The sequence below is a fragment of the Blennius ocellaris genome, assembly GCF_963422515.1.
Source record: "Blennius ocellaris genome assembly, chromosome: 9".
Taxonomy (NCBI): Eukaryota; Metazoa; Chordata; class Actinopteri; order Blenniiformes; family Blenniidae; genus Blennius; species Blennius ocellaris.
In genome coordinates this window covers 12,981,894-12,996,040 of record NC_137658.1, presented here as the reverse complement: position 1 = coordinate 12,996,040, position 14,147 = coordinate 12,981,894, and the positions used below count along the sequence as shown (strand labels likewise).

General features: G+C 40.2%; 1 protein-coding gene across 1 annotated transcript; it reads left to right on the top strand.

Moving 5' to 3' along the window:
• Nucleotides 1-412: 412 nt before the first annotated feature.
• On the top strand, nt 413-3,465 carry mchr2b (melanin concentrating hormone receptor 2b; the record flags this gene model as incomplete). The annotated part of the gene is made up of 2 exons (XM_080502781.1): nt 413-816; nt 2,826-3,465. 2 exons carry the CDS (start codon nt 413-415, stop codon nt 3,463-3,465), a joined length of 1,044 nt encoding a protein of 347 aa, XP_080358907.1.
• Between the last annotated feature and the right edge of the window lie 10,682 nt (nt 3,466-14,147).

Here is a 14,147-nt window from a genome sequence, read left to right as displayed (position 1 = left end):
CCTGTTTGATTGTCATACAAGACCACACAGCAAATGATGTTTGAAGGGAGGGAACTCCAGCACACGGAGGCTCAGTAAAACCACAGCAGATGCGCACAGAGAATAGTCACATCACAGTTTGCCCTCAGAGATAAACATGACCGGGAAGGCACCAATGTAGTCTGCCTTTATTGGATTCCGCTTTTGTCTGATTGAAAACACAGCCGCAGTACACGTGAGGAAGGGAAGGATCCGCGTCTGGTCCAAACCAAGAGGATACACGCGCCTTTGGAGAGACAGAGACAGTGAGAGCCACAGAGAGAGAGAGAGACACGCGCGCGCAAGTTTGTCGCCCAAGTTTTGGAGAGCGGACTCCGGCACCAGAGCGCACGGCGCGCCTATTTCCCACCGCCACACTCGACACGATCCGACCATGAATTACACGGAGACGTTTTGCCAAAACAACCAAACAGTCAACTTCACAGATAAGCCATGTCTGAACTCATCTGCCCAACCGTACAGCCACATAGACATCACCACGTTCATGCACATATTCCCCACAATCTACGGCGTCCTGTGCTCCGTTGGAGTCATCGCCAACGGACTGGTGATCTACGCGGTGGCAGCGTGCAAAAAGAAGATGGTTTCGGACATCTACGTGCTCAACTTGGCAATAGCCGACATGCTTTTCCTGCTCGTGATGCCCTTCAACATCCACCAGCTGGTCAGGGACAGACAGTGGGTGTTCGGAAACTTTATGTGCAAAGCAGTGGTGGTGGTGGACGTGAGCAATCAGTTCACCACAGTGGGGATTGTTACGGTGCTGTGCATTGATCGGTAAGTACATCATCCATTAAATGCACCGACTTGATTTTAAAGGGTTTTTTTTTTTTTTTTTTTTTCATGAAACTGTTGGAAATTCACTTTATATAACAGAAAGGCTATTGGATGAATCCGTTTAACATCAGCACCAATAATAATACAGAGAAACTAGATTAAATAGAGTTAATTTAAGTGAAACTGTTGTATTATTATGTGAATTTTTCAATTTCCAAGCACATACGATTTGTATCCATTGCTTTAGGGTGTATTTCTAGAGGGATTGTGCATCCATTACTGTCTTCTAAAGCAATTACTGCACTATCCATCTAAAAATGCAACACTGGGGTAATCATCTGTGAAACAGCCCATGAAAACACAATGTTCCCAACATAAATGATTTATGTGACTTGTTTATGGTCTGACCACCTTCAGAACAATTAGTCTAAATGAGTCTTTGCACCAAACGTTGAATAGATCATTACCCCAGCTCGAAGGTGATATCTTGATCAGAGTTGGTTCTCTGGGAGAAAAATGCTATTTCTTCAGTCAAATTCACATTTATATAGGCTCATTAAAACAGCTCATTCTGCTCTTGTAACGAGCATTATTGAAAGAAAAGGAATTTCACCGCTAAATCAAGTCAGAATGTAATTTTAATTATTATAATCCTACTTTAATTATTGCCGACATTATGATCTGCTGTCCTCCATATTTCCATATGTATTATTTAGTGTAAAAAGAAAATAACTGCAAAGCAAAAAAGAAAAAAAAAAGAAATCAAATAAGCCTCTTGAAAAATAAAAGCATTCACCTTTGTGAGTACTGTTAGAATAAAGTCTTTCAAGAGAAGATGAAACTAAAATCAACTTAGATGAAAAGCCAATGTTTCACAAGAATCAGTGAAACATAAAGAGCTGGATTTTATTGGTGTGATACTCTCTGACAGAGTGAGATAAATGTGTTGCTTGAAATAAAATATTCAAATTAGAGCTTTATATTTAAAAAGCTTCAATGGTGACTCTCCATTGAGTGTTATAAATTCTATGTCGCCTCTTTTTTTGCCATCTGAGTTCAAAGGGTAAAGTCACACTGAGCAAGGTCATTAGAATGTCTCACCGTTCACACGTCTGGGTTGTTTTAAGTTTTATTTTTTGTCTTCATTCTCGAATCAGTTATTCGTGGCATCCCAATCTGACTTCTGCTTTGTTCTCCGTTCCCCTTTTAGTAGCAACGACAGCACGGTTGTAAACAGCGAAAGAAAAGTTATTTCTGCACGCTTCCATTATTTCAGGGTGCCGTATAATTTTTATTTCACAGGAGTTTTGTGGATATCAACATGACCCTGTTTCCAGGTCCTGACAGAATTAAATACACAATAAAAAAAAAAGAAAGTCACAATGGACGTTGCAGCAGCTAAAGGTGTTAGTGTCTTTGTGCTGTTGGTGTTAAATATGAACTGTATGCCAGCAATAGTCACCTGAATGTTAATAGGGATATCAGCTGACGTGGCAACAACAAAAATGTTTACATAGATCCAAGTCTATATGTGTGCTTACTGTAGAATAAAACTCGTTTTAACTTTATGAGCTTCTGCGGATGATGCCAGGACTTTTTGGCAAGCAGGAGGTTTGTCTATAGATCGAGATAGCTACAAATTCAGCAGGATGTCCTGGAGAAAATCGCAGGAATGTTTGCTTGTCCACCGAGGTCAGACACAAATATAGTGACTCGGTGTGAAACATGTCAACAATGACCGGAAAAATTTAATTTGCTTCACTTTGGTGACATCTTGGTGGGAGTAACAACAAAGACGGCATTGCTTTCCAGCTCCTCTGTATGACCTACTGTTCATATAACATGTGTTTATATTCTGCAGAAAGTCATTTTGTCAGTATTTGTTTGCAGCTTTCATTCTTTCTGAGACTCTGAAGGGATAGAAACGCCTTAAAGCAATCATATGACATCAACATGTACTTTATCTACTTTATTTACTCTAAAAAAAAAATGTACATTCTTTCTTCTAGGTATATAGCCATTGTCCACCCCAGCTCGGATAAGAGGACGGTGCAGTGGACCATCGTCATCAACCTGCTGGTGTGGCTGGGCAGCTTCCTCCTCACCGTCCCCGTCATGATATACGCCAAGGTTGTGCGCAGGCAACACATGGAGGTGTGCATGATGTACCTGGACGGACCTGAGGACATGTACTGGTACACCCTCTACCAGTCGGTCCTGGGCTTCATCATCCCACTCATCATCATCAGCACCTTCTACTCGCTCACCCTCTACCACGTCTTCAGCTCCATCCGGCGGGTCAAGCGGAAACAGTCGGTGTGGGCCAGGAGAGCCACCAAGATGGTCCTGATGGTCATCGCATTGTTCCTCATCTGCTGGTCACCTTACCACGTCATCCAGGTGATCAACCTGAGCAACAACACGCCGACTATCGCCTTCATCTACGCCTACAACATCAGCATCTGCCTCAGCTACTCCCACAGCTGCATCAACCCGCTCATGTTGCTAATCTTTGCCCAGAATTACCGCGAGCGGCTTTGCCGCAGGAACGCGCTGCACAGCTCCCAGCACTCGTCCAAGGTGACGGTGGTCAAAACAGACGGTTCCAGTATGATAAATGACTCCAGCAATCGCTGCACTGCCATCTAATGACAGCAAGGGCCTTTTGTATGAACTGTTCACATGTCAAAGTGTTGCTGCGCGATCACAAAAGAGTCGGCTCAATGTCACCAGTCACGTCATATTTTCCAGCATTTTTCCCCTTAAAGTAAGTTGGAAGTTAAGTAATTTGACTGATGTCTGAGCAGCATACCCAACTGCAAATGAAAGAAGTAAAATGCAGGTAATTTGGCTCCTTTTCTCTGTCAGACTTGGAGCTTTCATTAACCTTTATCAACCACAGGATGGATCCAGCCCCATGCTGTTCCCCGACAACGGTGCGGTGCTGCTCGTGGGATCCGTCAATGTCAAACACAAGTACAATTGAGAGCGTGAAATGTTGTGGAGTCTTTCATGAGGTGTGTGTGGGAGTATCAGCCAACATCCTGAGGGCTCATGATGAAATTGTAAATCCTCTACAAGTCGCTTTATGAGTCATTGGATGGAGACTTTCTGCATTGACTTTCTCCAGTCTGAACAGAATTGAACTGCTGCTACAGCAATCAGGAACACTTTCTAATATGGAAAATAAGGAATAAGGGCTCATGATGCATGTCTAAAAGGCTTCAGGAATAGGCTGTTGGTATTTCATGGATCACGGTCTGATAATATGTTAAACGTAATCCTTCATATATTTTTTTTCTCTTCCAACAAAACAGTTCCATGTCATACTGTTTGTTTGATTAATTGTTACATTTCTATGGTTTTCCCAGTTTATAATTAGCCAATATGTCTGGAGTTATCGGAGAAGGCAGGTTAATATTTATAGGTTGTTGCACAAACTATTTGCACTGTTTGTCAACTCAGAAAACGATTTCACAATGAGGCTGCCGCATTTTTAAATGAGCATATTAACGTTTGGTAGATTATTTAGTTGCATCTCTAAAACATAATGCTGTTATCACAACTTTCAGATTAAGGTAACTGGTGAATGAGTCAAGAAAGAGAAATCATCCATTTAAAGAAAAAAAAATGCATTTATTAGATATATTATGACACTCTGTTATCCGGAAAGCCTTTAAATTGTCAGTTTACATGGTTGTTTATGTCTTTTGAAACCACCAGTGACGCTTTCCAGTGGTGTCACAACTGGGAATTCCCAACTCAGAATGACAGTGAAAACACGTTGTAGTGTTCCAGTCAGTCGCAACATCAAAAGCCAGAAAAAAGATGATTTATCCTGACAGGAAAGTTAAAATGTTTTCTGTAGATAAACAAAAGCATCTGCTGTATTTCACACACAGACACAAAACGATTAACGCTGATGGGTCGGGTTGTTGACATCTTTACACCTCAGAGTTCAGAGAACAGCAGGAATACACCGAAACGTCTGGCTGTTGTTAAGTATTGTATCATTATTTGTGAATGATCAGCAAGCATAAAGAAATGTAATTGAACAGGAAGCCCACTGATGAAATGTAATTTGAAATTTTTAAGTGTCACTCTCAAAAAGAAAAACGGGTTCTGATCAACATTCAGTTCATGAGCTGCAGTTCCTCCAGCAGAAGGGCTGAACTGTGCTTGTTTTAGGCCGAGTTTGCAAGAAAACATGCCGAAATGTGAAACACCCTTGACAGCTTTTTAGCCAAGGTTTCACTAAAATGCAGACAAACATTAATCCTTCACATTGTGTGGGATGGAACGCCTGTTTTGGTATTTATTCTTTTTTATCCAAGTCGCTAAGCTTTTTGAGTACACAGCTCAGCTCGGCCCTGTTATCATGTGAAGGTCGAAGAATTGGACTAATATCCATGAACACATGTAAATGGGGAACTGAGCACAGATCTGATCCTGATTCTGTGGTTTTCCTGTTGACTGAGGTAACGCTGTTTGTCTGCACTTGTGCTGTTATTCTGTTGTCCTCCTGTGATGTGTACATTTGATATCTTCAATCAGATTGTGGCTTTGATGTGTTTTGGTGATAAAGTGCCTGCTTTTATGAAGGACTGGGAACGCAAACACTGCAATGCTAGATGAATCTGGCATGAGGACACGAATAACGCTCTCAAATCTATGGCACTTCATTTTCCTGCAAGCACACAATGGAACAAAATGTACAGACAAGTTATATTTGGATTATGTTTTGTCACCGGGTGTTTTGGTAGCCTTGACCATTTACTAGGGAGTGAGTCAGAGTCAACCTGCTGGTTAGTGGAACATCAATAACTAACTTCCCCATGAGCCTGCAAACTTTGTACACCTTATTACACAAAGACGACTGACGAGATACCAGCCTGGGATTAGTGACTCACTGGAGTTGATTCATGACCATGTGATAAGATAATGATTATATTTCTTACGTCACTGGCGATTACCTTGTAAAATTAGCCACCGCGCAGCAGAAAAACTCATAACAAGCCATCTTATCACCCCTGGATAATTAGTTACTCTATTTGTGCATGGACAACTAGTGACATATTGTGTTGAAGGATTTAATATAAAACCATCTGTAGAGAAAGAAAAGTGGAGATGAACCTAGTCACACACTCTCTTTACATTCGTTGTGCATTTTCCGGCTTTTGCACAGTTGCCTAGTGACTGTGTGTTCATAATAAACGGAGGAGCCAACATCGACACTCCCTATTGACCAAAATTTCCATTTCTGTATCCTGACTTATGTGGATGACCTGCCGTACCCGTGATTGTTTATAACTTCATGATTACCTGATGAAAATGGACACTGGGTTCACCGCCTGAAGTAGAACTTCAATTTAATCAACACACACATGTTGCTTACTGATTTAATCAACAGAATTGAATAGCTTCTAAGAAAATGCCAAAATTCGTTCCGACAAGGTTGGTAAATCTCGAACCCGCTCATCAGCAAATAGTATTATTCTTTGTATACTGTATTGTCAAGTGGTATTGACTGTATGTGGAGCACTAAATTTGGTGCAGTGTTTCTTCTATACATCACCTCAACATGTTGATATTAATTGGTCCGAGAGCTGGACTTGTAATGTCGTTATATTTGTGAATTCGGCTCTTGACTTTGTCGTGTACCTCAGCTTATATTCGTTGGCCCACTGCTTTTTGGGATGTATGTTAGCACATGCGAACTCAATACGCAGACGATGCACTTGTATGCAGATGACACTCATGCATTTCTCATTTGACCTGAGAAACAATGGTTAATAAAGTTCACTCTAGACATGTCGTAGTAATATTTGTATCCCACTGCCAGATACTTTCACCTAGAATTTTGCAGTAATCACTCTGTTTTTGATTGTATTTTACAAAGCGTGTCACTTTTGATAATCACATTTAAATTAACGTATCAAAGTCTCTGTTATGTTATCACAAACCTCCAAGTGACATGACAGTAAATGTTGTCTTTTTGTATAATACGTTTATTCCAACATCCAGTTTAAAGTTTAGTTTCAGGGTTTCAATACTTAGGATAACTTTCCAGAGATCAGGCTCACTTCATATTGGTCTTCTTTGAAATTAAAGCACGCATTTTAAATGTATTTTACCACTTTCTTTTATTCCTATCATGTTCAGATTATAACTCAGGCTGTTGAGTTTATCCCAATAACTGTCGACAGACAATCAATCTGTGGTATTAGAGCAGCTTGCATGTTTAGATCTGATTTTGAAGATTTTTATTCTTCAAAAACCATGTAGTTTAAACACAATTGACTGGGCTATCAAGTGATGCTTCTCTACACTCACACTGATAACTAACATACTGGTTGTATTGTGTACATGTGTGTGTAAAATCCCCTTCATCGTTTCTGCTGATATAATACTTGCATTCAGAATGTTCCTAAACAAAGCAGAGTATAATCAGATTACCACAGAAACACACAGAACTGAAAGGAGGCCTCACATCATATTTATGCTCCTGAGGCCCTATATTTGCCTAATCGAGACCCGTTTTTTGACATTGTTCTCCGTCTTCTGTGTTTTGTATCGGTGCGCTGTTTTTCTTCATGTCGTGGTGTTAATGTCTAGAGAGACCAATGAAATCAAAATCAAAATCGTATGTGATCGCTGTTTCCTATACTACAACTGTGTCCCATCTGTGGATTAGACAGTGTATTAGTCGCATCTGAATGTCAGACACCGCTTGTGAAGACGACGCATTGTGTAGCATAGGTGTGGATTTGTAAGTGTTTCCTTGAAGTTGTCAGTGGAGAAAATGCAATTTCATAGTCTCCAATTCGGGCCGTGTCACTCAAGCTGTTCTCTGGAGACTACTGTCAGGTTTTATTTAACACAACAGTGCTCTTGTTTTCTTCCTTTGCTAACCGTCGAGAAAATCATGATGAGCTCCAAGTTTGTAATTTGTGACCGTTGCAGTGGTTGTGTCTCAGATTCGTCTCTGATTGATCTGCTGTCACGTCCCTCAAATGCACCTGACGTCCCTGTTTTTTCTGGTGTTTACTGAATGTGCCTGTGTTTTTCTAATGACCCCAGCAGACTGCTGGGAATACTGAATAAAAGTGGTGGGAAAAATAAGTGCTTGGATAAAGAGAAGCCTCGTCATTTCTAGCCTTATGAGAGTGTATTTGCCGCAGGTTGGTGAGTCTGCGTGACCTTTTGGAGGCAAGAGAGAGTACCGACAGCAGAAAGGCTCGTCACAAAGGCTCTGGATGAGTTCAACCTCATCTTCTTTGATTTCTATGTTAAAAGCCTTTCGATTAAATTCCTTCTAATGTCGCCATCTAATAATTCCAGTCTTTATTTGTTTGCATATTTATTTTACATACCATTATTTGAGGAGTTTGTTTGTTTTTTAAACTATATTCTTTCTTTCTCGTTAGGGGAGCATATAAATAATAATCTTTAAAGGTCCTGGTAGGCACATATTTAAAGGTTTAGACAGCGTATTCCTCTGTCTGGACTGTCAAGCTGTCTGCTGGCTGCAGTCGCACACAAATGAAAGTACTATCAATCTTCTCATCCAGCACCCAGGAAGAAAGCGGGAGAAAGTATTTCTCAAAATGTCAAATTTCTGCTTTATGTCCTGCTTGAACATAATTAGTTATTGAACTGTCAAACTAATTAAGCTGGCCGGTTGAGCAAAGGACAATCATCTGTCAGAAAAAGTCAATCATAATTAAAAAGATTGACCATTGATTAAAGTTATCTTGAAGCGAAAGAAAAGTTTTGGGATTTCCAGTGGTAAATCCAGTCACAAACATCTACACATAGTAGTGTAAACGTCTAAGGTAAATGGTTTTTTTCCAATTTGAATGGAAACCACTTGAGCTCCAGATGAAATTGGAAAAAAAACAAAAAACATTCACAACCTTTTTCTTGTGTGTGGAAATTTGATTCTGTCCACCCTGTCGAAACATGATTATCTCCTCTTCATTCCAATCGAGATGTTTATTACTAAAAGGTAAAGACATGTCATCTTCTACTTCTCCTCACATTGACTCACACAAGCAGCACCTGTTCTGCACCGAAAACACATTCCAGCCCTGATTCAATAGACGGTCGGACAGCAGTCCCTTTTATGATTCCAGGAAACACATAAATCACATGACTCTCTCCTCACCTCTCCTCTGCACTGACTTCTCTTTCCTATCTCAGTGAAGCAGATCCTGTGAGTCCCACTGGAAACAACATAAATCAAATTATGGATTATTTACACTCATGTCCCGAGCCTGGAGAGCAGGAGCCAAAGTTAGTTTTTTTTCCTTCTCTTCCCTGCATCCATTACAGGAAGAACTATCATTTCATCCTTATGAACTCATAAAAGATGCACATCTGACAAATTTTCTGCTCTCCTACTGAAACATTAAACATGATCACTGCATGCTGGGGGAGTGGGCTGTTTTTGCAGTCCCTGGGAGTTATTAGAGTTACAGCCGGTGAACCTGCACTGATTATAAAAGCATCACCTGTTAATGTCAAACTACCGCAGTAGCATCGTGCTTCTGCAATAACGTGGACGATAAACTACTGCAAAGGGCCCATAAAGTTTGTAGAGTAGAAACAGGGAGTGTGGACTGTTTCACTCATTCACCGTCCGAATCCAAATGAAACCCAGATAGGAATCTGTTGTGCATATCATCTTCTTGTATCTTCATCAAACCATCTTGCTCTTAAAGATCACGCACGCACGCACACACGCACTTTTTCCCATTAATATGGTGCATTTTGTAGCATGTGACACGAACCTTAACCTTCACAGCTAAGGGTTTTATCGACTAAAGGTTTGCACGGATGAAAACACATGCAAATCTAATATTGTGGTCACACACTGTGGAAGCAGATGTGTATTTGCCTTCAGGAATATAGAATATCAGACGTGCCTCACAGATGGCGGAAAAATAGTGGGAGGAATATATGACGACAGATTAATGTTTAATGCATTGTGATTTACTTCTGATCTGGAAACAGCCAAGATCTTTATTATTGTACCAGTTTTTACCTCATAAGAAAAAGTGATGCTAACCAGATCAGCCTTCAGCTGACCACTGTAATAAATGTACCTATGTAGTTTGTTGATGTAAGCCAAAAGTAGGGTGTGTGCGTAAGCAACTGTGAAAAAATTAACTAAAGTGTTTTTCTATGATGTCAACGCTGAATCAAACACAGTTTTTCATCCAGAATCTTTTGTACAACTGTTAGATTCAACACCTCTTACAAGTCTCACAAATTGGAAAAAGAAGCAATATCTGTTTCTTTACAGTTACCAGGAGCCACTGCAGAGGGGCTAAAATCCACATGTGGCTCCAAAACTGTGAGCTGCAGAGCCACTGACTTAACAAAGTTGTAATTTCAGCCTTAAAATTTCAATCTTCATCCTTAAAAACTTGTTTGGCCCTGTAACATATTTGGATTTTTCTCCATGCTGTTCTTTTGTCAATAAATTATATGATATGTTGACAGCCTCGTCACCATCGTCCTCCCAAATAAAAGAAGCCTGAATGTGAGCGTGAGTGTTACACTTTGGTGACATGTGCCTTCAACAGAACTTGGAGGTTATTTGGAGTCAGCCCCACATGAACCGTTCTCCTGCTGCCAATAAACGACAGCGTGCCAAATTTATAATCCCCATCTGAAATTAGCTCCTATAAAATGCACATTTTATTCTCATCTATAACTTCTGCAAAAGGCCATGCTGATCAGCTGCTTTGGAAACTTACTGAACTTTTTTCCCCCTATTTTTTTCCCCTTTTAAAAAATCCTTGAGTGATACAATGGTCTCCACTGTGGTGGATGCACAAAGAGGTTAAAGTTACAAGAAGCACTTGTGACCTACAACCTCAACAAGTATTAATGATTCAAGAACCTCGGTTGGACAGGGAAATATACATGTATTGACACATGAACTAACACAAAATTGGCTTTGGTCTCTTTCTGGCAATTATTTTGACAAGCAGAATAATATCCTAAGAAGTTGCTCTTCTCCCTCTGAGCCCCGTCAGTGCTTGAAAGAATCAGTTACACAAACATCTTTTCAACTCGACTCTTTATTCTTTGTAATGCCCTCCAGCTAGGGTTGAAAGATTTTTTAATTTGTTTTAGTGATGTTCTAGAGAATGAAAATATGCATACTTGGGAGACCAAATGTGTCGGTTTAACAATCAGCCGTTGTGTAAAAGGATTAATTGACAAGAGTGTAAATAAGAACGCCGCTGTGTATTTATTTCACCAAACAAAAATTCCTACTACACTTTCTTGAGGATGTATTCCTCACTGGTTAAAAGAAACTCTTCCACTTGTTATAGTAAAATAAAACTGTCTAAATATCCAAATATCCCTGACATCATCGAGTGAAGGGCTGAGATGTTTCTGGTGAAGGAAGATCAAGCAGAAAATGGCAAATGTGACATTTCCAGAATGAAATTAAAAAGAAAAAAAAAATGTAAATGGTGGGCAAGACATATCCCAATGTATTGCAGGGGGCATAAAATATCTGTTGTTCATACAACTTTATTAGCAACCTGAACAAAAAGCTAAACCTCGATCTAAACAGTGAACTCGCCCTTTAACTCATAATTCAAGCACCACTCAAACATTTCATTTCAATTTGATTTGTAATTTTTCAATGTCATTTTTTAAAAATGTGTATTTTGCCTCCATTACATTTACATGATATTTAGTCCCCCAAAAAAACAATCCAGCAGTTTAAACTCATCTGATTACTGCTTTATTATGATTCCTTATGAGAAATTTCAAAGAATATGTCAAGGTATTGTTATCATTTCATCATTTGAAAATGTACAAAAACAGTTGTTGGATATCAGATAGAAATGGAAATCAATGGTTTTACACACCGACCAGTTTGTTAGTTACCATTTGAAGGAGGCGAGAGCGAAAGGGAAGCATTTTGCTATAACAGTAAGGAGACAAGTTAGTTTTTCCCTGGTGAACAAACGGCAGCAGCACCGAGTGTCGGCAAACCTCTCAGGTGAGCGGCAGACGTGTCAGCAGCAGCACAGAAAGCTGAAGTGCCCCTGAATCATTAAAAGGCCGGGATATGTTGCGGTGAGTGGAGCATATTTGGAAGCACGCTGCCTCAACAGGCTCACAGGGTTTGCTTCGTGCCGGGTAAGTGAATGTGAACCAGCGGTTGTTGTCTCTGTGGCTGCAGGCGCCAAGCGAAACGTGACCAGGGGCATATTTCCCGTGCGCGACACCAAAAACTTGACGCTGATGACCGACAACTCCGACCGGTTCAAGTGCAAATTGAGCATGAGAGCACTCAGTACAAAACAGAATGGATTTCAAAAACCAAAAAGTGTCACACTCTGATGAGCATGACTCCGAATGCACAAGAAGCCGACTGTGAATGAGATGGGTGCTGAAAAGTGTATCTCAAGAAAAAGCACTGCTGTTGCAGCCACATCAAGATTAATGACTCCTTTTATACACAGGAAACCAGCTAAGAGGTTGGGGTTTTTTTTTTTTTTTAATCTGAAACATACTCTCAACAGTGTGATACTTTTACAGTGACATCCACACTGCATATTGCTTATGCTTATTAAAAATGAAAAAAATCATTCCTCAATTTTCACTGGGAAAGCAACAACATAGTGCATTGTAGCCATCAGTTGGCCAGGAGTGAATATAATGTCGTGATACATCACTTGGTCTCAGCAGGTTTATGTTTGAATTTCTGTAACAGCAAACTGTGATCACATATTTGTTTTGTACTAGCGTGGCTTATCTTTGTCTCCCGCTAAGGCTAAAGGTAAAGCACTGGCCGCTGCACTGGAATCCTCAGTTAAATCGGTTCTATATGCTCATAGTCATGAAGGAGCAGTATGTCAACATTTTGCCCATGTGATCACCGATATGAGAAAGAAAAAGAAAATTAATCTGAGCTCTACAGGTCCCAGTGATGTGACTCAAAATGGTCTGATAGGTCTATGAACATGAACAGCTGTCCAATGAGTCAAAACATTGCCTAGTCGTACCTCGTGCAAAAAAAAAAAAAAAAAGGGTGGGCAGTTAATTTTTCTAATTTTATAACCATTTTAGCCATTAAAGTATTTTTGAAAACAAGCCAGGTATGCAAAAGAAAAAAAAGATGATCTGTTGTACATTTAATTTAACTAAAGAGCCTCACGTGGTGATAAAGCCGCAGGTTGCAGAACCCTGTTCTCAGGGGACCACGTGAAAAACTAGACCAGCTGTATTGGATGTATTATTTGAAGTAATAATCTCATTACAAAGGCCACATGAGGTTCTGTTAATAAAGGAACTCATATTTTTTTAGCGTGTGGATGAGCAGTGCGCAGACCGACTGACAGAGGTCTGAGAGATAACGGACCAGAATGAAACCAGCGAAGAAGGGACACGATCCAGTCCAGTATATTTCTGCAAACAGTGAGTATGTCTCTGCTCACCGTTAGACCAGAGGGTGACCTTTCAGGAGGCGCAGTAACGTCAACAAAAGCCATGTGGGATGTCAACTGAAGGAGTGTGAAGACTGGACCTTATCTGAGAGCATTGAGGATTCATTCAAACCTCTTTGATCCCGGAGATAACAGTGTGTGTCAAGTGTGAAACCTAACCTTGATAAATAAAACCATGACATTTACAAATTATACAGCTTACCCAAACCACTGTGTTTTCTTTAATCCCACCAAAAAGCCTAGCCAGTAACAAAACCACGACAGAGTAAGAGCATTATTGGTTAAAGGCGGTCCTGTATGGATTTTGTGACGAAAATGACGTTCTTGCAGTTGGTTTCTATTGGCTTCCTGTCAAGTAGGAATTTTGAATATAAACCAGCCTATACCTTCAACTACTGAGTCTAACGAAGTCTCTACTTCTAAAATCAGACTTAGAATCCCACTCTGCAGCCTTTTTTTAATTAAGCTGCTGTAGGTTTAGATTGTTGAGACCCCTTTCATGATACTGGGCTTATTTACTTTCTCACCACATGACAGTTGCATTCTTTCTCTTTCTCGCTGTCTGTGCTCTCTCCAACCCTTCTGTGGCTTCCTGCTTTCCACTGCTGTCATCACACATTATCGGGCAGAGGCATGTCAGCGTTGTAATTGGTGCTATTTCAGTAAAACTGCGTTGAATCACACTGAAATGACTTCAGTGGCATGGCGATTCCTCGTCACCATGGTTGGCACAAAAACTACTTTTTTGAAGTGAATTCAGTGACTTTGTTCCTTCACACATTGTCCAACTTATATTCAAAAATATTTGCGTAACAGCAAATGACCGTAGCGCATTAAAAAAAACAAAAA